The 26,350-nt window shown below is 42.3% G+C and overlaps 1 protein-coding gene across 3 annotated transcripts in view; it reads left to right on the forward strand.

The window, feature by feature from the left end:
* LOC102960098 (B-lymphocyte antigen CD20-like) overlaps positions 1 to 26,350 on the forward strand; it is a 36,550-nt gene continuing 10,200 nt past the window's right edge. Inside the window, exons 1-6 of one of the 3 annotated variants that reach the window (XM_007092013.3) lie at positions 1 to 342; positions 4,657 to 4,751; positions 7,149 to 7,292; positions 10,608 to 10,664; positions 21,546 to 21,665; positions 25,183 to 25,303. In XM_007092013.3, the coding sequence (XP_007092075.1) occupies positions 4,707 to 4,751; positions 7,149 to 7,292; positions 10,608 to 10,664; positions 21,546 to 21,665; positions 25,183 to 25,303 (487 nt within the window). In that variant the 5' untranslated portion in view covers positions 1 to 342; positions 4,657 to 4,706. The remainder of the gene's footprint in view (positions 343 to 4,656; positions 4,752 to 7,148; positions 7,293 to 10,607; positions 10,665 to 21,545; positions 21,666 to 25,182; positions 25,304 to 26,350) is intronic. The other 2 variants (XM_007092012.3, XM_042959484.1) reach the window with 2 other exon arrangements.

Genomic DNA, 26,350 nt, shown 5'->3' on the forward strand with positions numbered 1-26,350 from the left:
GGGGGGGATGAGGGGCACAACCGAGGAAGCAGCGCCCCACCCGGCTCCCCGGGCTGGGAGGCCCCGAATTGAGGGTTCCACCTGCAGGATCACGCACCTCTGGCCCTGTGCTCAAGGCATGCCATCGGTGTAGGCAGCCTTGGCCGGGTTGCCTCTCGGTCACGCTGAACCGGACGGAGGTCGCCAGGCCCTGGACTGCCTCGTCCTGGGTTCTCGTGTCGCTGGGAATGTTGTACGGGTAACACTACTTGAGCGGAGAAGATCCATGCTCCCCCCACGCCCCCATTCGGACGGCTGGGGGACTTACCACGCTCTGCCTGGGAGAATCTTCGGTCCCTGGAAGTAAGTAATGGCCGGAGGGAAAGTTGACCTTGTGACTCCTGCAGTTCTCAGGCTCCACCCAGTTCGGGTTCCTGTTTGAAACCGTTTGCTTTCTCTTTTTACCCTAATGCTCCACATCTCCGTAATGAGAGATTCTTGAGTCTCGGCTTCAGCTGTTTTGTGTGGTCAGCGTTTTATCACCTTGAGGGGTGTCTGCAGGGTCCCCCAAGGGAATTGTGTATGTTCCCATAGCTTAGATGGAAGGCACTCAGCGGCAGACATGCCGTCCAGATGTGATGAAAGGCTATCTCGAGTTTGAGCTTGCTTTTTAGGGCAGTAATAATAATAATACAATCATGGCTATATTGTATACTTACTACGTGCCAAACGCCTTTCTAATTTCCTTCTCTTTTAAAAAAAATTTTTTTTAACGCTTATTTATTTTTGAGAGGGACAGACAGAGCAGGAGCAGGGGAGGGGCGGAGAGAGACAGGGAGACACAGAACCTGAAGCAGGCTCCAGGCTCTGAACTGTCAGCACAGAGCCCGTCGCGGGACTCAAACTCACGAACCATGAGATCATGACCTGAGCCGAAGTTGGATGCTTAATGGACTGAGCCTCCCAGGCGCCCCTCTTTCTCTTTAATATTGACTTCATGAATGATATAAACCCATATACCATATACTAAGAATTATCACCTAAAATACCATGAAATGAAAGTCAATTCAGTTATGTTTGCAGAACATGCGGACATTTGTTTGTATGATGCAGTTATTCAACAATCATTGAGCTCCTAAAATGTGCCCTCTACTGTGCTTAATGCACAGGGTTACTGAGTAGTCTATATGTTAATACATGTATAGAACTTAGAAAAGTACCCGGCAGGGTGAGCACTCAGTCATTTTTAACTTCCTTTTTTCTTTATATTTCCTAGGGTAACAGCAGTTTTAACAGATACTGTTTTTATTTTTTAAGATTTAATTTTAAGCAATCCCATCGTCCAACATGGGGCTCAAGCTTACAACCGAGATCAAGAGTCACGTGCTCTACTGACTGAGCCTGCCTGGTGCCCCCAGATAGTTTCTAAACATACTGGGGGTTGCAAATAATCTTACCAGACCCAAAAGAAAAATAAAGTGTCTCAGTCCAAGCAAGGTTACAGTATATGGGTTGTCAGATCCTGGATCGCTGGTGGAGTTATAGGATCTGGTTCAGCAGCCCAAAGTTACTTATATTTGAGCACCCGTTATCAAACTGAGTCTCTTCGGAAAGTGAGTCTCTGTTACAGCACAGGACATTTAGTTCCGTGCCTCTCACGTGAATAAGAAAAGCTTTCAGTTTTGCTTAGCCATCACCTCCTACCCCTCCTTTATCCCACCGTTACAGGTCACTGACCTGGCCGACTGTAATAATTGGAAATGTATGAACGCCCTCTTAAACTTTCATTGTAATATGTACAGTCATCTAGGGTTTACACTGAATAAGTGATGGCAGGCTGAGTCTGAGCGTTAATTCTCTTCTGTGGGACATTTGGCTAATGGATCGTCTTGAAATGCAGCGTGGACCTATCCTTGAACTCGCGATTGTTTGGAAATAACATTCAGTGCTAATTTCTGCCCTTCTTTTTTTTACCTGGGAAATGAATGAAACCTGTAGTGACAAACAACTGTTTGATGCCCCTGACACTGAAAATAACCACCAGTGGACCATAGAGCGGACGCGTTATATTCGAGTACATCTTTCATATGTATTCGTGTATGTCTTTATATGTCATCTATGTCTTTATACACTAATTTGTGCTTTAAAAATGGATATCCACTAAAAAGGAGAAAGGAAATACACATATGCACATTTTCACTTTCCTACCACTTCAAATCAGTGAAAATTGAAATGCATCCTAACATGTCCACATCTCGTAAGTGTTCTAATCATCTTTAGTAACACTTTAAGTTTTCTCTTTTGTGTATCATGATGAATTTGTGGCCTTTTGTAGACAGGTCCTTTGAAATGATGATGATTTTTCTTCTTTTTTTGGGGGGGCGGTATTCAAATGGCCTCAACCTAGCCCGTGAGAGCCCCTGAACCTGGTTTCTTTGTCTTTTGGGCACTATTTCTAACATTCTCAACAGCATCCTTGCTTTCTTTCAAGAAGAGGATGTCCGGACGCATGATGTTTTTCTACAGCAACAACCCTCCTGATTCCTTGTGCAAGAAAAGACAACTGGAGAACCAAGCATGAGCACTAGGGTTACACGTGAGAGTACACAGTGACCAAAAGCTCTATTTCTGTTGGACACATTTTGGGAACCACGCTAGAAATGATATTTATTTCGGAAGCGGTCTGGGTTCACACTTATTCTTTTTGTTTGAGACTTTATTGACTATCAAAACTCTCTACTCTATTGATTACATCTGAATTTGTGGAATCCAGACATATTTCCCGGAAGTGAGTCCCTCTTTTGCTGTCTTTGCCATCCGCCCTTCCCCCTCATACTAACAGTATTCTCTGCAAAACTGTAGCCCCAGTCACGTCTGTCAGCCCAGGGCCACCAGACAGATCTTTCTCCCAAAACTTTATGCCTACAGCTGCAGCATAGAGCGTTGGCTCGGTCCCAGCCTTGTCTTTTTAAACAGTCATTTCCTCCATGTAATTTCTCTCCAGTTCTCTCTTCCTTTGTTTAACCAACACAAGGGCAAGCCACTACATCTGCTGGAAAACAGACACCAGTAGGTGCGTTAAAGCTAGTCTCACAAGCACACTCATACTCCGAGTGTGATTACTGTATCTTCCCATAGCTTTTACCACCATGTCATTTCCCAAAATTCTGTCTTCTCTCCCCTCCCCCTCCTCTTATATCGCCCAGCGGTATTGGTTGGTGCCAGGGTATCAGATACAGCAGCCACAACATTTCAGGCTTGTAAGGACAAATATTTATTTTTCACTTGTGGGAGTTTTGTCCAATGCTGCAGGTCAGTTATGGGCCTGCCTCTGTATGACTTCCTTCTGGAATCCGCACTCACGTACAGCCAATCCTGGGAAATGATGTCCTCACAACAGAGGGAAATGATAGAAACTTCCAATACCTCGGTAGGTTTGGGCTCAGGCTTGGCTTGTGTCATGGCCTTCACCTTGGACCGGTCAAAACACGTTCCAAGGTCACATCCAATATCAGCGAGGCAGAGAAATACATTCTTTCCATGGAGTGGACAGTGGACACTGCAAGGCATAAGGCAACATGTGAAGGTGTATAACTCTGTAACAAAGGGAAAACAACAATTGGAGACAATAATTCAATTGACCATAGCTGCGAACCTTACGCACCAAAAGCCCTTGGAGAAGGCTACTGGACAGAGCCTCTGGCAATTTTGTCAATTTAAGATGCAAAATACCGCCTTTTGTTTTAAGCTTTAATACCTAGCCATTATTCTGGAACACTATGGAAATTCTCACTTGATGTTCATCCTCTTACACTTGTTTTAACTAAAATAAAGAGGAATTTGTCTTAAAGATGCAGGTGTGTTTCGTAGATAGGTCTAAGAAAGCTACTAGAATCAGGGAGGTGAGAACCATTAGAGATTTTTAGGGAGTCCTCTCACTCCATCTCTCTACTCTGGGTGTTCTCTACTCTTCTTTCCAAGCCCAGAACGGGACTATATTGCCTTGGTGCTAAACATAACTTCCTGGGAAGGGAACTCTGATTGGCTCAATCAGAATAAGATGCCCGCATCTTTTTTTTTTTTTTTAATGTTTATTTATTTTTGAGACAGAGAGAGACAGAGCATGAACGGGGGAGGGTGAGAGAGAGAGGGAGACACAGAATCTGAAGCAGGCTCCAGGCTCTGAGCTGTCAGCACAGAGCCCGACACAGGGCTCGAACTCACGGACTGCGAGATCATGACCTGAGCCAAAGTTGGATGCTTAACTGACCGAGCCATCCAGGCACCCCAAGATGCCCACATCTTATCCAAGCAACTACGGCTAGAGTGAGAGACATTCTTGTGAAGACCAAACATGGCAGCCGGAAACCCTAACTTGGGTGACCCAAGGGATTTGTAGGAGCAGGTAATTCCTAGAAAAGGTGAAAATAATGAGAGTGGGGCACTGACACCAAAAGGTAACAACTCAGTCTCATTTAAAGACCAGGAAGGAAGCGTAACACCTGAGAAGTAGCTCTTGGTTTTTGACAGGAAGTTACTAGGTACGTAACAAAGAGTGATATAAGTGGGTTGATTCAAATCTTCTTTCAAGGAACGTGGTGTAAAAGTAGAGTCTGCACTATGAGGTGCCTTTTCTCAAAAATAATTAGTTTACCTTTTCTCTATATTTCTCTACAGAAAAAGAGTCCATTCACTCTCTACAATTTCTATACCATATCTTCATTAAAATGTCAGAAGGATACACCCTAAAATTGGAGACCAGAATACTGGGGGTAAGGACTAAGTGCTACTTAGGTTAATAAATGGTGAGTGTTCCATCTTCCTAACATAAAAGGGAAGAGACATTGGCCACATCCACCATGAACTCCCCAAAGGAAGGAAAGTTGATTAAAGCGTTCTGAGGCTATAGCTAATTGGACACAAATTACGGATCCACAAACCATTTCTGAATAAGTCAACCACGCCACGACCTATTTTAGCAAATATGCTCTGAGATGGGTTATGAATCTCATAAGCAATGAGAAGGTCCATTTTCTGCCTTTGTTTGTAAACAGGTCAAAACAAACTTATAGATCATAAATGAGGTGGTTGGACTCAGGCAATGGACCCAAAACCAGAAGGGGCTGAAGACACTGGAGCTCTGCGGCCGGCGGCCATTTGATAACATTGGGCTCAAAACACGCTCCCCTTATATTTAGCTCTGACGTCATATTGCGTATGTGTTCTCCCTCTCACCTCTCCTAAAGCTTAGAATGCTATACCCTTTTGTATCACGCGCTAATATCTGTGGGGGCTCGAAACACATTTCAGTATAAGCCAGCAAAATTAAAGCATGGCCTAGGAAAATTCCCAACATAACAAGTCTATGATTATCTCCAGCTGGCTGGAAGCGATTTGGCCCACTGCCAGAACGCAGGGTACAATTGAATGTAGCAGAGCCTCGTGCATGGGGGGACAGGAAGGAGGGGCTGCTGGTGTTTTCTCTACCTCATCCCCCCTTGCCATGGTGTCTTACAGCTGGATTGCTTGCTCCTTGTCTCTGTATCTGGCCTGGACGGTAGCCATGGCAATATGTGGGAGGAGGTATAGGCCTGTCACTGGCCATCCATTGACCTACCAGTAAGATCCACCACCTGAAAGAAGATAAAGGGTTTAGGATCTTCTACTGAGTGCCTCCTACTAAACCCTCCTGAGCCTCCCACTGAGCTCAAGAGTAAGTCAGTGGATTCATGGCCCAGAAAGGAGTTGATTCAGAAGAGTGTGGCAATAGTGGGCAAGTCCGTGGGATCCCATCCCAAACTGCCATCCCCCATGTGCCAGATCCAGGCAGGAGTCACCAGTAAATGCGTGGTTTTGTGTTGTCTCAATGTAAACTTCAAGGGAGAGGAGGATCATCACCCAATAGCCACTTCTTGTCTTTCTGTGACAGTTAATTTTATGTGTCAACTTACCTGCGTCACAGGGTGCCCAGGTATTTGGTCACATTATTTTGGGTGTTTTTGTGACTGTGTTTTTATTATTTATTTATTTATTTATTTATTTATTTATTATTTTCAAGTATAGTTGATGTACAGTGTCACATGAGTCTCAGGTGTACCACATGGTGATTGGACAAGTCTATACCTAATGCTCTGTTTGCTGCAAACGTAGCCGGCATCTTTCACCATGCAACATTATAATACCATTGACTATATTCCCTCTGCTGTCCCTTTTATTCCCATGACTTATTCATTCCATAACTGGAAGCCTGTGTCTCCCCCACCCTCTTACCCATTTTGCCCATCCCCACCACCTCCTGCGAAGGTGGCTTTTTTAGAGGAGATTAACATTTAAATCAATGAACTTTGAGTAAGGCAGATTGCCTTCCATACTGTGGGTGGGCCTCATCCAATCGGGGGAAGGCCTGGCTAGAATGAGAGGCTGACCTTCCCTGCCTGCTTCAGGGGTTGCAGGCGCCCTTGTCACTGCTGTGTGTGTACGTGGCCCTGCTCCATCTGGAGAATAAGGCCCGGCTCCATGCATGGCCCCTGAGAATACTTAACAGTTATAGAAAATCAGAGGTCACAGGAGAGGCTTCCTTCATGCTTTTCTGAACAGAGCCAAGGGCCGTGGTCCAGAGCGTAATTACAAAAGTCAGCACAGAGTATGAAAGTGAGCAGAGCAACAGGTAACTGAAGCTTAATTCCGCAACAAGCGAGGATGAAAGAATGAGGGCAAGGTCAAAAAGTACCTTTTTGGGTTGGTGGTGGAGGATGAGAACTCATCTGCGAGCTAGAGTTGATCTCACAGACCCAATGGTAGGAAGGAGAGGGGTGTCGAGGCAGAGCCTGAGAGATCCCCAGGGCCAACAGCCCTCCCTTTGGTCACGTGTCCTCCTGAACCAAACAGACAAATAGACTTCTGCTCTTTATTTAACAGGAACCAACTAGAAAATTAAATATCTCTGAAGATTTCTATGAAACCAAAACAAATACTCTCGGTTTAAATAAATGTGGAGAGCTCCCGCTCCATTCGTGGCTGCCCTTTTCTTCTCTGACACATAATTATTTCATTGCAACTTCAGAAATACCGGGATAAGCTGGATATTGCCATGACCTTTCAGTCATCGTATTGTAATCATCTGTGGTAGATTTGACTCGAGTAATAACAATGGCTCTCTCTTCTCACAGGCCGTGCAAATCATGAATGGCCTGTTTTACTGCGCATTGGGCTTTCTCTGTTTTGCATTATTTGTCGAAGAAGAGAACAGAGAAGCTACTGGTTATATCCCTGTCATTGTTACACTAACTTACGTATTTTGTTCATCAACATTTGTGAGTAAAACGTGGTGTTATTGATTTTAACCTATTTCTTTTTTCTAACGTATCCAGGGAATTACTCAAGAGATCAAGCAATGAGCTAAAGACTCAGTCAATGTCTGACTCTAAGGAGCTCATTTTACTATGGAAACAAAATGGTGGGCAGGAGTGGAGAGTAGATACTCAGGAAAAGGCTTTTTATGTTTGTTGCTCATTTTGAGAAGTTCCTTGCGAGGGTGAGGGTGTGCGGGCTGAAAAGATTTTGAAGGAGTATGCTTGAAGAACAATAGAGAGAGTGGCTATCTGGATAACTATAAGGCTTTTTTGGGGATGGGGGGGAGAGGCAGAGTGAAAATCCAAAGGTCTGAGCTTAATGTTTGGGGCTATAGTGATTTTTAGGGAGGTTACATACGGAAAGAAAAGGGTCATGAGAGAGCCGTCAAGAATTTGAGGAAATGAAAACAGAGATTTCTTTTTCTGTTTTTCATTCATACTTTTATTTATTTATCAGTTAGAAAGGTAGTATACCATAGAATGGGATTCCCCAATATGTGTGCCACAGAACACGAGTACCACAAGATAGTCTGCGCAGAAGGAGCTCTGAGGTCATATAGTCTATCACACCCCTGTTTGCAGATTCATAGCATCCACTTTGATATTAAAGACTTGGAGAGGTATTGCAGGAGAGGAACTTGTCTAAAGGTATTTAAATGGCCATTTACAACACTTGCGATTTGACTCACTATCTATCCCTTTGTTGACTAACATCTACTAATATCCATGAAACTTGTAGTTTGTTGTTGCTGTTGTTTTCATTTTTTTTTAATGTTTTTATTTATTTTTGAGACAGAGAGAGACAGAGCACGAGCAGGGGAGGAGCAGAGAGAGAGGGAGACACAGAATCCGAAGCAGGCTCCAGGCTCTGAGCTGTCAGCACAGAGCCCGACGCGGGGCTCTAACTCACAGACCGTGAGATCATGACCTGAGCTGAAGTCGGACGCTCAACCGACTGAGCCACTCAGGCGCCCCCGGATCTTGTTTTTCAAAAGCAAAGCCTCCAAGTCAAACAGTTCTGCCACTTAATTTGTGAAGCTTAGTTCTCTCATCTGCTAAAGGAGGCTAATAGTCACCATCTAGATTATTGCTTTGAGGATCCAGTAGGAGAATCTATGTACAGGGCCAACACAGTATCGTTCTATTTCTGTTTCCTCACCCTCCTCATTTTTTTCAGGAATTCAATAAGTACATATTTATTTATTTTTGCATTTTTATTTTTAGTTTTTAATTGACATCCAAGTTAGTTAGCATCTACCGTAATAATGATGTCAGGAGTAGATTCCGCTGATTCATCTCCTCTGTATAACACCCAGTGCTCATCCCAACAGGTGTCTGCCTCAATGCCCCTTGCCCACGTAGCCCGTCCCCCCACCACAACCCCTCCAGTCGCCCCGTTTGTTCTCTATATTTAAGAGTCTCTTATGGAAAACAGAGATTTCTAAAGTGGGTCTTTCAGGGGTGCCTCGGTGGCTCAGTCAGTTGAGCATCTGACTTTGGCTCAAGTGAGGAACTCACGGTTTGTGAGTTGGAGCCCCGCCTCGGGCTCCGTGCTGATAGCTCAGAGTCTGGCGCCTGCTTTGGATTCTGGGTCTCCCTCTCTCTCTCTTCCTCCCCTGCTCGCGCTCTCTCTCTCTTTCAAAAATAAATAAAGATTAAAAACTTTTTTAAAGTAAACTTTAAAAAATAAATAAAATAAAATAAATACAGTGAGTATTTCGAGTAAGGCTATTGTAATGTTTCCATAGGCCATGGTTGCTAAAGTGCCCACCAGAGACATGCCCAAATCTCAGGGAAGCCCAAAGCCATGGCTTCGTACAAGTTATTTTTTTGTTCACAGTTACATCTAATCCAGAAGCAAATGACCAATCGGGGTGATCGGATTCATAAGCAATGTGATCTAATAACACAACCGATATTCCAATTGTATCAAGAGCCCCACTGAGCAGAGCCAGAAAGTTAACCAAAGGCCACATTTCCCCTTAGAGGAGAAAGGGTCTTATTAGTTCCTTATCCACCCTTTTGCACTCCTCAACCAAAAACTGGGCTTCAAGGGAGAGAAGATTTGAATGTAATGACTTTTTGCAAAAAGGCCTCTGACACATGCAACTATAACAATTTCACCTACGGGGAGGGTCAAGTAGTAAGTGGTCTGGAAGGGAGACATTTCCTCAGAGGCTTTCTTACAGTGCTAGTCCTCAAGTTGAGGGCATTTACCAGCACTCAGAGATTTCTGGAAAGAATTGTATGTCATAAAGAGAAATGCTTTAAACTGGGAGAGTACCATGAATCACGTAGAAAGGATCCTAAGCCCAAGCCACAGAAGAGAAGCTGTAACAGCAGAAATTAGCCACAAATAGTAATTATTCAATTTCATACTAGTGTGTATCAGGCACCATCCAAAAGTGCTTCAGGTCTGTTTTATATAATTGCCCCAACGGCTCCGTGATCCCTACTCTTGCTCCCCATTTTACAAATTAGGAAACCAAGACTTAGAAAAAAATGTACATAAACTTCTACAGAGTGACCCAGCAGTAAAGTGTCAGAGACTTTTTAAACATCAGGTCAAGATGCCCGGGCCTCCATGACAGGATCTCCTCTTCCGGGACTGCGAGATCTCCAGCCCTGAGTCAAACCTTTGTTAATGCTGTGGGCAGATTGAAGGCGGGTATAAGCTATAATACCGTTGGAGAAGATAATTAAATTCTTGATATACCAGACACAACAAATCTTTCGACGGGCGCCAGCAGGTGACGTTAGCACTCAGGACGTGATGTTTGTGGAAGACAACCTGTCACTCTTCAGATCAAATGTTTTCTGAAGCTATTTCTGTTGATGACATCTTTCTTCCACAGCGTGATGGGGGGAGAGTTCTTGCAAGTGAGAGGCGCCCCACTGGCTGCTAGGGATGACTTTCTAATGATGCAGGTCATAAGCTTAATAAATGACACTCCAAACCAACTTTTACTACTTTTATGAAGTATCAACCTCATAAAATCATTGTGAGGTGGCTAAGTCCCGTCGCCAACCCAAAATTCCCTTAATGGCCAGGGACGTTAAAATATCTTTTCGTCTCTGTGACACCTGTGACAGAGGAATGGGACGTTCATTTTTCAGAGCGTCCACTGGTGTTCATCCCAGGACTGCAGGAGTGGAAACCGCTTTCTTCTGAGAATTCAGGGATACGTTAGATCTCGAGAATGTCACTGGGATTGGGAAAGTTTGGGGGACCGTCAACAGGAGTGGGGGTTTACAAATGCCTGTTTCTATCCCCAGTTCATCACCTCGGGCTCCATCAGCGTACAAGCACAGAAGCATCCTACAAAATGCAAGGTATGTTGAAATGCTTGGAACAATGCCGAAGATAAAAAGGTCACCTGGCACGAACTGGAGAGGAGCGATTACTTCTGAGCCACGTGTTTTTTTGGTTTTGATTGTTTGTTTGCTTTTTGTTTTTGTTGTTGTTTGTGGTTTTTGCTTTTTTGTTTTTTTGTTTTGTTTTGTTTTGTTTTGTTTTGTTTTGCTTTTGCGGGGGATGGGGGGCTTTTCCAAACGTTTGGATAGGAAAAAAAGTCATTTGATTTTTATAAGGACGCCCTCCAGTGTGTATTTTGAGTATGGGTGTTAAGGAGGGTGTAGCGTTGAGGAACCGGTTTTATAAGGCGTCTAGTGTGAGGATTTGGATGGAATAAATCATTTCGAGCTCTCTGAAGGGGTAGATAGAACCAAACAAAACTGACCTGGGAAGGGAGGCAAGGTGGGTCGGGCAAGCTCAGGAGATCAGTGTTTCATTAGGGAAGGACATAAGACAGAACGACGTGTGAAAAGAGAATTGCCTTCGGCGAACCCAGGTCCAGACACTATCATTGGAGTACAGATCAGGCATCATTAAAATATGCTTAAAGGAGTCACATTCGCCTTGAGAACTTCTTCCCCCCATGGCGGTTAGGATCACAGTTCTGGAGGTCGCCTGCCTGAATTCAGGCTCTGACTACCTTACCACGGACTGTGTGGGCAAGTTACTCTACTCTGTGCTCACACTCCTCATCTGAAAAAACATATGGCCACTAATACCACCTGCCTCAGAGGATTGTTTTGAGGGTTAAAAGTGAGTAAATGAGCACCAGTCCTTGGCGTGCAGCCAGTGCTTATTAGCTCTGCGAATCAGAACCTAGTGAGGAAACAAGGTGCTTTCAGGGACTGGTGAAAGAAGAAACTGAAAACTCTTGTTTCATCATTCAGGGAAAGGTCTGCCTGCCCTTTTAGCAGGTTTTGCCCCAAAAAGGATAAGGCCAAAGAGACACAGGAGGCTCCTTGGCTCAGCAGCCACTTAGTGGCTATAATATGGGCATTAAGCTTTTATATCTTTTTTTAACTTCTACCACTATTAACATAGTTTTCTATCGTAGCCCTTTTTCTAAGCTTTGCCGTGGATTTCCAGAGTGTACATGTGACCCAGGTGTTACCTGGCATTGCTTTTCCCCCGGGGATATAAGTACAGTGGACCTCAAAGCCCAGGAAGGCCCGATGAGATTTTGCAGATCCCTGAAACTGACACTCTCATGCTTCGGTTTCTCTGTTTGAGCATACAGTCCCAATTTTTTTTTTTAATTTTTTAATGTTTATTTTTGAGACAGAGTTCAAACGGGGGGAGGGGCAAAGAGAGAAGGAGAGACACAGAATCTGAAGCAGGCTCCAGGCTTTGAGCTGTCGGCACAGAGCCCGGTGTGGGGCTCGAACTCACGAGCCGCGAGATCATGACCTGAGCTGAAGTCAGATGCTTAACTGACTGAGCCACCCAGGCGCCCTGTATACTGCTCCAATTTTGCTTCACAACATCAAAAAACAAAATAACCCACAGAAAAAACAAACCCAGGCATGAATGAACTTGGCTAAACTTGGCCTCTTGCTCGGTTTTCACAAAAACTCACGAAAAGTTTTTTTTGTTTTGTTTTGTTTGTTTTTGCCTTGAGGGATGGTGGGGGAAGATCATGACTCTAGTTTCCCAAGGTCTAGCCATGATCCAGCTCCCCCTGTAACTCTCCCCCCAACCTCCAGCCTCGCTGTTTTCCGCTCTCCCTTTCCCTCTCCTCACTCCACCTCAAGAAGCAAAAATAGACTCTTCTTCGAGACTCACGCAGAGTAACTCTATTTCCTTCTCTGGAAACACTTAACATCACTCCTCACAGAAGTGCAGACACTCTTCTACCTCAGGGACACTTGCCCAGGAGTTTCCCAGACTAATGTGGCTCAACTTCATAAGAAGAAATCAAATAATGATTTATCAGGTCATGAAAAAATGCTGTGGAAAAAATTATCCTAATGGCAGCACAATATTCTGTTAGATACCATCATGCACGTGTGCTCAAATTCCAATATTCAATCAAAAATAGTTACTGAGTTTCAGGCCTGTTCTGTGTATGTAGCATGTATCCATGAGCAAACAAAGATTGATTGCCTCCATGGAGCTGAGACCCTAATAGCAGAATAAAGACAATAAACATGACAAGTAAGGAAACAATACAGTGTGCTAGAAGGTGATAGCTGCCATGGAAAAAAAAGAGACATGATAGGGGTTGTCACTGGGGGCTGTTTAAGTAAGATTATCCAAGTTAAGTCTTTTTTTTAATTTATTTAAATCCAAGTTAGTTACCATACAGTGGAGTATTGGTTTCAGGAGTAGAATTTAGTGATTCATCACTTCCATTAAACACCCAGTGCTCATCTCAACAAGTGCCCCCCTTAATGCCCATCACCCATTTAGCCCATCCCCTCCACCCCCCTCCCCTCCAGCAACCCTCAGTTTGTTCCCTGTCTTTAAAAATCTCTTATGGTTTGTCTCCCTCTCTGTTTTTATCTCATTTTTCCTTCCCTTCCCCTATGTCCATCTGTTTTGTTTCTTAAATTCCACATATGAGGGAAATCATATATTTGTCTTTCTCTAACTAACTTATTTCACTTAGCATAACACACTGTAGTTCCATCCATGCTGTTGCAAATGGCAAGATTTCATTCTTTTTGATTGCCAAGTAATATTCTTGTGTGTGTGTGTGTGTGTGTGTGCGCGCGCGCGTGTGTGTACCACATCTCCAAATTAGTCTTATTAAGTAGGTGGCAATGGGGCAGAGCTTGAAGGAGAAAGTTAGCCACACTGATGGCAGACAGGATAGCATCCCCAGCAAAGGGATCAGCCATTGGAAGAGCCACAGAGTGAAAGCATATCTGGCACCTTCTGGCAAGCAGGCCAGTGTGGCTGCAGCCAAGTAGCTTAGGTTATGGGAGCCAGATCCTGCAGGGCCTCTTTGATGAGCTCTTGCCCTGAGGAAAATAGGGAGAGACTGGAGTATTCTGAGGAGAGACTTGATGAGGGTGTGCCTTAAAAGGATCATTCTGACAGAAATTCGCTTGATGATTACATGCAAGAGGTGCCAGGTTAGAGGCAGGGAGGCCAGTTACAGGGCTACTGTCAGCCAGGGAAAAGATGGCAGTGGTTTGAACAGAATAGATGAAGCGGAGGAAATGATAAGTATTTGGCTACTGGATATATTTGAAGGTGATGCCAACAGGATTTCCTGATGGGTATAGGGTGTGAGAAACAGAGAGAAACCAGGAACTAAAGCAAAGTTTTTGTCTTGAGCAATTAATTGAAAGGATTGAATTGGGAATCTCAAGATATGAAATAATATTGAAAGCAATGAGACTTGCCAAGACCTCCAATGGAAGGGAAAAGCAAAGAAGAAAAGAGAAGGCTGAGCCCTAGGGCACTCCAAGATGACGACTAGGAAGAAGAGGGGGAAAATAATATTTTTAGTTGAAAAGTTTCTTAATTTACTGTCATTTCCTAAAGAGTACAATGTTACTTATATTTTATTCATGTGTATCCCTTCAAATTAAAGCCGAAAATGAATGTAGGGCATATGTCTTCTGCCCTAAAATTTAAAAAATTATTTTTTAAAAATAAAACCCATTAGGCTGCCCCTTAGTTGGGTATAGATATTTGAGTTCAACAACTGTTATTTTCTGAAAGCATACCAACTTATTTTCATGTTAACCTGGAAAAATCTTTAGCTGCCTAGGTAAACATATACCATCTTAATCAATTCTGGGGTTTTTTTAAGTGTACAATTCAATGATTTTTTTTTTTAGTGTATTCGCAGATGTGTGTGACTGCCGCCAGTCAATTTTAGAACATTTTCGATGCCCCAAAAACTAACCTTGTATCATTTAGCTATTTATTGTTCCCCATACCACAACCCCCCATTTTCCCTAGCCCTAGGAAACCACTAATCTGTGTTCTGTCTCTGTAGCTGTGACTAGTCTAAACATTTCATTAAAAAAGCAATCATATGGGAATGCAAGCTGGTGCAGCCACCCTGGAAAACAGTATGGAGGTGCCTTAAAAAACTAAAAATAGAACTACCCTACAACCCAGCAATTGCACTACTAGGCATTTATCCAAGGGATATAGGTGTGCTGTTTCGAAGGGACACATGCACCCCCATGTTTATAGCAACACTATCAACAAGAGCCAAAGTGTGGAAAGAGCCCAAATGCCCATCGACGGATGAATGGATAAAGAAGATGTGGTGTATAGATACAATGGAGTATTACTCGGCAGTCAAAAAGAATGAAATCTTGCCATTTGCAACTACGTAGATGGAACTGGAGGGTATTATGCTAAGTGAAATTAGTCAGAGAAAGAGAAAAGTCATATGACTTCACTCATATGAGGACTTTAAGAGACAAAACAGATGAACATAACAGAAGGGAAACAAAAAGAATATAAAAACAGGGAGGGGGACAAAACAGAAGAGACTCATAAATATGGAGAACAAACTGAGGGTTACTGGAGGGGTTGTGGGAGAGGGGATGGGCTAAATGGGTAAGGGGCATTAAAGAATCTACATCTGAAATCTTTGTTTCACTATATGCTAACTAATTTGGATGTCAATTTTAAAAAATAAAATTAACAATAAAATAAAATCTTTCAAAAATTTTTAAAAAGTAATCATAAAAAAAGCAATCATATAATATGTAATTTTTCATGAATGGCTTCTTTCACTTAGCATAATGCTTTCAAGGTCCATCCATGTTGTAGCATATGTGAATTAGTACTTCATCTTTTCTATGGCTAAATAATATTCCATGGGTGCTGCTACACTACATTTCATTTATTTTCATTTATCCATTCATCAGTTGCTGAACATCTGGGTTTATTCCACCAGGAGTAGTGCTGTTGTAAACACGTGTGTACAATATTGTATTTGAACATGTTTTTAATTCTTTTTAGTATATACCTACGAATAGAACTGCTGGGTTGTATGGTAACTCTGTTTAACCATTGAAGGAAATGACAGTCTATGGTTTCTAAGTGACGACACCATTCTCTACTTCACCAGCAGGATTCATATTTCTCTATATCCTCACCAACACTTATTATTACCTGACCTCAGACTTTAGCCATCCGAGTGGGTCTGAAGTAGCATTTCACTGTGGTATCGCTATGCATATCCCTGTTGACTACTGATGTCATGCATCTTTTCATATGCCATTGGCCGCTTCTGTGTCTTCTTTGCAGAAAGGTCTGTTCAAATCTTGTGCCCGTTTAAAATTAGTTATTTAGCGGGGCATCTGGGTGGCTCAGTCCGTTAAGCATCTGACTTCAGCTCAGGTCATGATCTCGCGGTCCGTGAATTCGAGCCCCACGTCGGGCTCTGTGCTGACAGCCCGGAGCCTGGAGCCTGCTTCGGATTCTGTGTCTCCCTCTCTCTCTGCCCCTCCCCTCTCGTTCTCTGTCTCTGTCTCAAAAATAAACATTTAAAAAAATAATGACAAAAGTAAAAATAAAATAAAATTAGTTATTAGCCTTTTATTATTATTCAGTTATAAGAGTTTTTATGTACTCTAGATACAACCCCTTATTAGATATATGATTTACAAATATTTTCCATTCCGTGGATTATATTTTCACTTTCTGAATAGTATCCTTTGAAGCATGGAAGTTTTAATTTTGTGGAAGCCCTAACTTATCAATTTTTCTTTTGATGTTCTTGTTTTTGGTGTCATGTTTAAGAATCCATTGCCACAACCAAAGACCCAAAGAGTTATGCCTGTTTTCTTCCAGGCATTTTATAGCTTTAGGTCTTATATTTAGGTCTTTGATCCGTTTTGAGTTAATTTTTGTTGATGATGTAACCTTAGGGCCCTATTTCATTTCTTGCATGTGAATGTCCAGTTGTCCCAGGATCATTTGTCGAGAAGACTATTTTTCCTTCATTAAATTGTCTTGGCACCTTTGTGGGTTTGTTTCTGGACTTCACATTCTATTTTATTGATCTATGTGTCTTTTCTTATGCAAGTACCATAAAGTCTTGATTACTGTAGCTTTGTGGTTCATTTTAAAATCAGGAAGTGTGAGTTCTTCCATTTTTCTCTTCTTTTTTCAAGGTTTTTATTTATCATTCCGAGGCTCTCAATGCCATACAAGTTTTAGGATCAGCCTACCAATTTCTGTAAGGAAAAACAGCTGGAATTCCGATAGGGATCTCACTGAATCTGCAAGTCAATTTGGGGAGTATTGATCTTAACAGTATTAAATCTTCACATCCGTGTGAACGTGGATATTTTTGCATGACTCTTTCAAAAATGTTTTTTCGTTCTCAGAATTTTGCACTTCCTTTGTTAAGGTTATTCCTAGATACTTTGTTCTTTTTGATGGTATTGTAAATGGAATTTTTTTTTAGTTTTATTTTCAGATGGTTCATTTCCAGTGTATAGAAATACCATTGATTTGTATGCATTAATCTTGTATCCTGTCCTTTTTGCTAAAGTTGTTTATTAGTTCTAATCATTTTTAGTGTATTCCTTAGGATATTCTGGATAGAACAGGTATCTGTGAATAGATCCTTGACAAATCTGGATGCCTTTTAGTTCTTTTTATTGCCTAACTGCCCTGGCTAGAACCTCTAATACAATGCTGAGTAGAAGCTGTGAAGGCAGACATTCTTGTCTTTTCCTGATCTTAGGAAGAAAGCATCCAGTGAGTGTGCAGGAAGTAAGCAAACCAGTAAGTTCGCTATGGGTTTTTCCTAAATACCCTTACCACATTAAGGAACATGCCAACTACTCTAGTTTCTTAAGTGTTTTAATCACGAAAGGGTCTTGGCTTTTTGTCAAATGCTTTTTCTGCATCTATTGAGATAGTCATATGGCTGTTTTTTATCTTATTGGTCTGATGTATTACATTGATTTTTGGAAATTAAACTGACCTTGCATTCATGGAATAAATCCCATTTGGTCATGGTGTATATAATGCTTTTTATATGTTGCTGGATTAGGGGGGTGTTTTTGCATTCCTGTTCATAAGAAATATTGGTCTATAGTTTTGTTATTGTGATGGCTTGGTCTGGTTATGGTATCAGGGTAATACTGGCCCCCTAGAGCGAGTTAGGAAGTGTCCCCTCCTATTCTATTTATGGAAGAGTTTGTGAAGCAATGGTATTAATTCTTTAAATATTTGGTAGAAGTCACCATTGAAGTCATCTGGAACTGGCTTTTTCTTCATGGAAGGTTTTTATTATTATTTCAGATTTGTTATAGCTTTGTTCGGATTTTCTGTTTCTTCTGGAGTCCATTTCAATAGTTTGTACATTGCAAGGAATTTGTCCATTTCATACAGGTTATATAATTTCTTGCCATATAATTGTCCATACTCAATGTCATCAGCAAATCTTGCTTTACTTGCTTAATCATTTACTTTAGTTCTCTGACCGTCTTTATAACTATTTTGAAGTCTTTGGCTAATGAAGACTACATCTGGCCACTCTCACAGACAGTTTCTGTTACCTGCTTTTTTTTTTTTTTTTCTGATGTGTAGGTCAAAGTGCACAGGTGTATATATACTTCTGTTTCTTTGCCTGTCTCATAAATTTCTTGTTGGAAACTGGGCATTTTATTTTTTTATGTTTATTTATTTATTTTGAGAGAAAGCATGCACCAGGGAGGGACAGAGAGAGAGAAAAGGAGAATCCCAAGCAGGCTCCATGCTGTCAGCACAGAACCCGATACACGGCTCAATCTCACAAACCGTTAAGATCATGACCCGAACCGAAATCAGGAGTCAGACACAACTGACTGAGCCACAGATGCTCTGGAAACTGGGCAAATACATTGTAGCAACTCTGGGCACTCAGAACTCAGAGTTCCCAGCCCGAGGGCTTATGATTGTTATTTGATGTGTTTTGTTTTGTTTGAAGGGCTGGCTGAAATAATTTCCTGCAGTCTGTTTCTCCCTCTCTGTGTTAAATTGCTCCTCAGGGGTGAGTGTAGCTTTAGGTATATCCACAGTCGCCCTAGGATGCTGTTCTCTATTCTGTAACCCACTTCTCCCCCAGGCAAAATCTCTGAGCCAAAGCTCTGCTCCTAGGATTGGGGGGTGGGGGTGGGGGGGTGCAGAGGGACAATGGAGTGCTTCTCTCTGAGTGACACCCCCACTGTAAGAGCTGAGGGCTTGCTGGAGGGGGACAGCTTGCCTCTCATGATGTGGAACCCCTACCCCATAAGTGAAGGCAAGAGTGATCAGGACCTGGTACCTCACTGGCACTGCCACCAAGAGAAGGCCCTCATGCCACAAGTAGGGGCTAGGCAAAAGGAGAGAGTCCACCTCTCCTGGCTACACTTGGACTTAGCCTCAGTAGCAAGTAGCTGGGAGCATGATTAGAAATGCTAAGTAGATGATCTGCTCCTGAGGGTGGGCGGGTGGGGGTGGGGGGGAGAGAGCGCTAGCTAGCACTCTGGGATTTGGGGGAAAAGGGACCTGCACCAACCCAGAGTGTTCTTGTGGAACCCGGAAGGGGGTGAGTGGGCGTGGCTCTTGGTTCAGATACCGCAGACTCCGACAGTTTTTTGACTTGTGGTAGGTTTTTTAAAAATTTTTTAAAGTTTATTTATTTATTTGAGAGAGACAGAGACCGTGTGAGTGGAGAAGGGGCAGAAAGAGAGGGAGAGAAAGAGAATCCCAAGCAGACTGCGCACTTCCAGCACAGAGCCTGATGCAGGGCTCGAGCTCATGAAAGCATGAGATCAGGACCTGAGCTGAAACCAAGAAGCGGATGCTTAACCAACAGAGCCACCCAGGCGCCCCTAGTAGATTGTCTTGGCTGACCGTTTCGTCATTTGTTGTAGGCCCTTAGGACTCCAGAGATTTTAAATATTGGGGTTCTTAGTAATTTTCACAAATTTGGCTGAGGAGTTGATCCATGGAGTCCCTCACACTCTTATGCTGGAAGCGGAATGCTTCAAAAATAATAATGTTGTATATTTAAATCAAATGTTTGATCAGGACTTGGGGGGAACATAAATATTTAATTTTTCAATTAAATTTATTTACTTTCAGAGAGACAGAGACAGCATGAGCAGGGGAGGGGTAGAGAGAGAGGGAGAAAGAGAGAGAATCCCAAGCTGGCATCTGTGCTGTGGGGCTCGAACTCACGAACCATGAGATCATGACCTGAGCTGAAATCAAGAGTTGGGCGCTTAACCGACGGAGCCACCCAGGCGCCCCTGGAACATAAATATCTCTCTATAGGTGATCCTGGCTCATAAGCCTTTCTGACCTCATATGTGGACACAGGGTAAGTGTGCAGAAGCATTGTAAGTGTGCATTTTCTGAAGCACACCACAACCTGGCTTCGTACTAAGGAAGGGTCTTTCTAGCTGACACGCCCTGAGTATAGGTCTACATTTCGAAAAGATGAATTGGAATCCTTAGCACAGCCTGCCAGATTCCTCATAATCCAGCCCTGCCCACTTCACCCACGTTGTATCCAACTTCCCTTCATGCCCCACGTTCCAGCCACACCAAACGATTCATTTTCCTGAAGACCTTCTTTCCCACGCGTCTGAAATTTTGTATACACCTTCTCTCTTCCGTAAGACATTTTCTCAATTTTGTCCACCACTCAATATTGTCCACCACTGTGAACTGAAACCTGGCTATAGCAAGGAAAGACAGGCTCTACTGGGAAGAAGCCAGGGTCCTAGCATCTGGGAAGTGAAGAACCAAACTTAGAAAATACACAGGATCTGAGGGGCACCTGAGTGTCTCAGTTGAGTGTCTGACTTCGGCTCAGGTCATGATCTTACGGTTCATGGGTTCAAGCCCCTCATCGGGCTCTCTGCTGTCAGTGCAGAGCCTGGAGCCTGTTTCGGATCCTCTGTCCCCCCTCTCTCTGCCCCTCCCCTGCTTGTTCTCTCTCTCTCAAAAATAAGATAAACACTAAAAGAAAGAAAGAAAGAAAGAAAGAAAGAAAGAAAGAAAGAAAGAAAGAAAAAACATAGGATCTGAGAAAGTTCCAGAAGCCAGAAACAGAAAACCCAGAAGTGCAAGCTATCTTTTAGCAAGGAGAATCTGGCCAGGTTGTTACCATCACTAGAGATCACAGCTTCTCTCTAGCACCCAAGTGCCCCACCATCCCCACCGTATAACATCTGAGCTGCCCATTCTAGGTATGAATTCCAGTCTTCTGTTCATCTTTAAGTTACTTGCTCAAGATTCACAATCCTTGGGAAGAGGACTGCATTGGCAATGCCCTGGCTCTGCCTCCTACAGATTGAAGTCGTAGCGAAGTTTGATAAACTTCTTTCATAAAGACTTAACAAGTGAGAGCTCCCAGAATGAAAGGACGGCTGCCTGCTGAACAATCAAAATTTAATATGCCCACTTAAGTTCTTTCTTTGGTTCATCAGTATCAAATCACCTCCTTCTTCCCACTATTTAAAAAAAAATCCTCTTTAAAATGTTAACGATCCCTTACACATTAAAAAATAAATAAAATCCCTTCTCAAAGGGGCAGAGTTTCTCTTCACAGGTCATGCAAGGCTCACAGTGCCATTCAAAAGAGAGCAGATACTGGGGCGCCTGGTGGCTCAGTCGGTTAAGCAGTGACTTCAGCCCAGGACGTGATCTCATGGTTCGTGAGTTTGAGCCCCACATTGCACGCTGGGCTGACAGCTCAGAGCCTGGAACCTGCTTCGGATTCTCTCTCTCTCTCTCTCTCTCTCTCTCTCTCTCTTTCTCTGCTTCTCCCCTGCTCATGCCCTATCTCTCAAAAATAAATGCTTGAATGTTCTAGAAAGGACAACAGACTGACTGACTGCTTCATCAAAACCTGTTTATGCTGCACATGACCAGTTTTCTTTGTATGTCTATTACAGCTTATTGCTAGCATGGTTATGAACATCTTAAGTGCCTGCTTTTCTGTACTTGGTATAATGATATTAAGTATTGCAAGTTTAACGTATTATCCAGACACCAGTGAATACCTGTGGTCACATGTAAGTACCAAGTTTAATAACAACTGGATTAAAATTTTACATATAAATGGAAAAACTATAGTAAATGATGTGTGTTGCAATGGTAAAGTATGGAAATGACAACCAAATTTGATGTCTTTGGTGTAGAAATATAAAAACAAACTGTATCTCCTCCAAATTTTTGCCATGGGAATATTAAAAAATCAATTTCAGTCCAACTAAGGAAACACTAGAAACTTCAGAGAGAGATCAAAATTGTCATTATGTGAAGATAAAGTGATAGGATCCCTAGAAAACCCCAAAGACTCAACTAAAAAAAATGATTTAGTAAAGAAAAATGTAGACAATACATTGTCTTTACACTAGAAATTACCACGTAAATATTGAAGTAGAAAAAATGAATAACCCAATCAAAATAACAATAAAAATATTAAAAACATGAGGGTTGTAATATAAGAACTGAATACTTTGAGAAACTACATTCTTTTTTATTTTAACATGTATTAACTTTTGAGACAGAGACAGAGCATGAGTGAAGGAGGGGCAGAGAGAGGGAGACATAGAATCCAAAGCAGGCTTCAGGCTCTGAGCTGTCAGCACAGAGCCAGACATGGGGCCGGAACTCACAAACTGTGAGATCATGACCTGAGCCAAAGTCAGACACGTAACTGACTGAGTCACCCAGGTGCCCCGAGAAACTACATTCTTGAATGCAAATTCACAATGTCATAGAATTACAAGATTCCATAAATTAATACATAGATGTGAGGTGATTCCATTTAGAATCCCAAAAATGTTTTGGGGAGAATGAAATAAAATTGCTCCAAAATGTGTATGGATGGAAAAAAAGATTGTGTGAAAAGTGCCAAGAAATTCTAGAAGCCACATAATGATTGGGGAGGGCCAGGCAACTTGTTACATCAAGAGATGATGCAGTATATTAAAAATGGTATTTACACACAAAAAGAAAAAGTAACCAAAGAACAGAGAGTTGAGAAATCAATCCTAATATAGGCAAAAACATCATTTTATGGGAGATCACTTTACCAGTCAAAATGGAAAAAGTGAAGTTTAATAAAATAATATTCAATCAATAAGCTCTCCATTTCCAAGAAAATAGTAATGGGCTCTACTTGGCAGTGTGTAACAAGAAATCACAGATTCAATGAATGAGCAATGAAAAAGAAATAAAAGAAAGAAATGAATGAACAAACCTAAAAGCCATTGGAAAATGGCATAAAGTATGGAATTAGTACATCTGTTACAAAAGCAAATGAGAAAACCAAGAATGGGGAAAAAGAAACACATTTCACGTCACAAATATTTACGTCTGTGATATGCTACGGGCTGAGACAGCAATAACCCAAGGAGTGGGACTCCCCACTGACCAGTAGGCTCCAGGGGTGGGGCCACCACCATGGTGAGCTAAAGAAGCAGGGCCACCTCCTCAGCAGCCGTGTGGACCAAGCATGGAGCCACACAGGATTATTCTCAAGCCTCGACATCTAAAGAATTGCCCTATTGGGTTTTGGGCTTGCTTGGGGCCCATTACCCCATTTTCCTTCTTTTTTTTAATTTTTTTAACATTTATTTATTATTGAGAGACAGAGAGAGACAGAGCATGAGCATGGGAGGGGCAGAGAGAGGAGGAGACACAGAATCTGAAGCAGGTTCCAGACTCCAAGCTGTCAGCACAGAGCCCAATGCGGGGCTTGAACTCAGAAACCGCGAGATCATGACCTGAGCCAAAGTCAGATGCCTAACCAACTGAGCCACCCAGGCACCCCAGCCCTATTTTCCTTCTTATATCTCCCTTTTGGAATGGCAATATCTATCCAATGCCTGTCCCACCGTTCTGTCTTAGATAACTGGTTTTCTGATTGCACAGGTCCACAGATGGAGAGGAATTTTACCCCAATATGGACCATTCTAGGAGTCTCATCCATAACTGATTTAGATAATTTAGATGATAGGATTTGAGGCTTTTTGATCTGATGATATTTAGGTCAGATTTTGGACTTGGAGTTGATGTTAAAATGGGTCAAAACTTTTGGAGATATTGGGATCAGGCAAATAGATTTGGTACGTGGGAGGGACATGAACTTAGAGGCAGAACAGAGACAAACTATTACGGGTTGAAATGTGTCCCCCCAAAAGATGTGTCCTAACCCACAGTACCTCAGAATGTGACGTTATTTGAGAACAAAGTCTTGCGGATGTAATTAGTTGAGATGAGGTCATACACAAATAGAGTGGGCCATTAATCCAATAGAACTCGTGTCCTTATAAGAAGAAAGAAATCTGGACACAGACCTGGAAAGAAGATGGCCATGTATACGTGAAGGCAGAGGTTGTAGTTATACTGATACAAGCCAAGGAACCCTTGGGGCTACCAGAAGCTGAAAGAGGTAAGGAAGAATACTCTCCTAAAGACTTTGGAATGAGCATTCTGTTGCCAATGCATGCTTTTTGGACTTTGACCCTCCAGAACGGTGAGACAATAAATTTCAGTTGTGTTAAGCCACCCAGCTGTGACGCTTTATTACAGGGCCCCTGGGACACTAGTATAGCAGGCCAGTAAATAGCCATCAACTTTTCTTCTCTCACATTCTGAACCAACTGAGATAAAATACGACAATCAAGCAGATGTAAATAAAAAGTATCAGCTTTATGATGATTATTATAGTTGGAGAACACATTTTAAATCTTTGAACTTGAACTTAAAGTGAGAACTTGCTGCAACCTCTCTCCATGAATTAAACTTATCTACCTAGATACAGGTAGACGACAGGTCTCCTTGTGCTGGGACCAGGCAGGTATCAGAGGTTGAGGAGAACTTGGGGTCATAAAGACAAAACGATTTTGAAGAAAAAAAAAGGGAAACAACCCAGAAGGGGCTGGGTTCCTTCTTGTGAAATCATGAGTTAGATAAATCTCTGCTTCTCAAATGGGGAATTGTAAATGAGGAGCGTTAAGAAACACTAGAAGCCACTCCTAGAGCAGAAAGTCCTACTATGGGCCATGGTAGAAATGTGGAAAGGGAGAGAGAATGGTTCCACCTACTACATGTAATAATGTTTATGGTACATAGGTTAAAAGAAAATAGAGCATGCAAATTATATGTGCATTAAATGGAAAAGCACGAAACACAAAGCACGCAATGAGTCTCACCGAAAGAGAAAGTATGAAGAGAGAAAAGATGGGCACTCAGTGCCAAACCCTGAAGAATTTCACCCAGCCCACGGTACTAAGGTGATCTCTCTGCTTTCCAGTCTGGTCACATGTAGAAGAGAAATAAAAGTATCCAACTTGTACAGTCATTACTAGAAGTAGGACTTGACATAATGCAAGGTGCATATAAGAGTACTTGATTAATTGAAAACATATTTTGTTCTTAGGAAAAATACACAAAAATCCTCATAGTTGTGTGAGACTGATAGGATGAATGATCTTCATTCCCTGCTTGTGAAGTGTTGTTCTTGTATAATTTTTAAATGGCTAATTAATATGAGGAATGTTTCTTTTCTTTCTAATTCAGATAGCTGGTAGTATGCTTTTACAATATGTACTCTTCACCACGATCGTGGAAGTGATCTGTGCATACGTGACTGTCAAGCGGATTGAAGCAGCAATGCGTCCTGTAGAATGCAGTGAGATAAGTGAGTAATTTTGTTTCTGGCTGGTCAGTCAGGAGAAAACAGCTTCTGTTAAGGATCTGCAGGGAAACCATCCAAATCCTAGGGGGGAACACGGGCTGTAACCTCTTTGCCATCAGCCAAAGCAACTTCTTACCAGAGGTGCCTCGGGAGGCAAGGGGAATAAAAGCAAAAATGGACTATTGGGACCTCATCAAGATAAAAAGCTTCTGCACGGCAAAGGGAACAATCAACAAAACTAAGAGGCAACTGTCAGAATGGGAGATGTTTGCAAAGGACGTATTTGATTAAGGGTTAGTATCCAAAACATCTAAAGAACTCAGCACCCAAAAAAACAAATGATCCAGTTTTTAAGAAATGGGCAGAAGACATGTGTAGACATTTTTTTTTCCAAAGAAGACATCCAGCTGGCCAACAGACACATGAAAAGATGCTCAACATCACTCATCATCGGGGAAATCAAAATCAAAATTACAGTGAGTTATCACATCACACCAGTCAGAATGGCCGAAATTAATAGCCCAGGAAACTACAGGTGTTGGTGAGGATATGAAGAAAGGGGAGCCCTCTTACGCTGTTGGCGGGAATGCAAACTGGTGCTGCCACTCTGGAAAACAGTATGGAGGTTCTTCAAGAAGCTAAAAATACAACTACCCTATGATCCAGCAATTGGACTACTAGGTATTTACCCAAAGGATACAAAAATCTGATTAGAAGGGATACATGCACCCTGAGGTCTTTTAGACTTGCATCACCTAGAAGATTACTAGAGGAAATAAATAGACTGAAAAGATTTTACATAGACTGAAAAGCAATATGGGGACACTGAATGTTCTAGACTGTGAAATTCAAATTTAGTTATAAACTTTTGTTGCCAAAGTTTGAGATCTCCCTGTCCCTTCAGAAAATTTAGAGGATTTTAGAGGACGCTGAAGAGACTGCTTCTGGAATAGAAGAACGAGGCTCTCTAAAAATCGATTCCTCCATAAAATAAATGAGAACACTGGGGAAAGTTGTCAGAATTAACATTTCTTACCTCTGGGAATTAAT

Source organism: Panthera tigris, chromosome D1, assembly GCF_018350195.1.
Source record: "Panthera tigris isolate Pti1 chromosome D1, P.tigris_Pti1_mat1.1, whole genome shotgun sequence".
Classification (NCBI taxonomy): domain Eukaryota; kingdom Metazoa; phylum Chordata; class Mammalia; order Carnivora; family Felidae; genus Panthera; species Panthera tigris.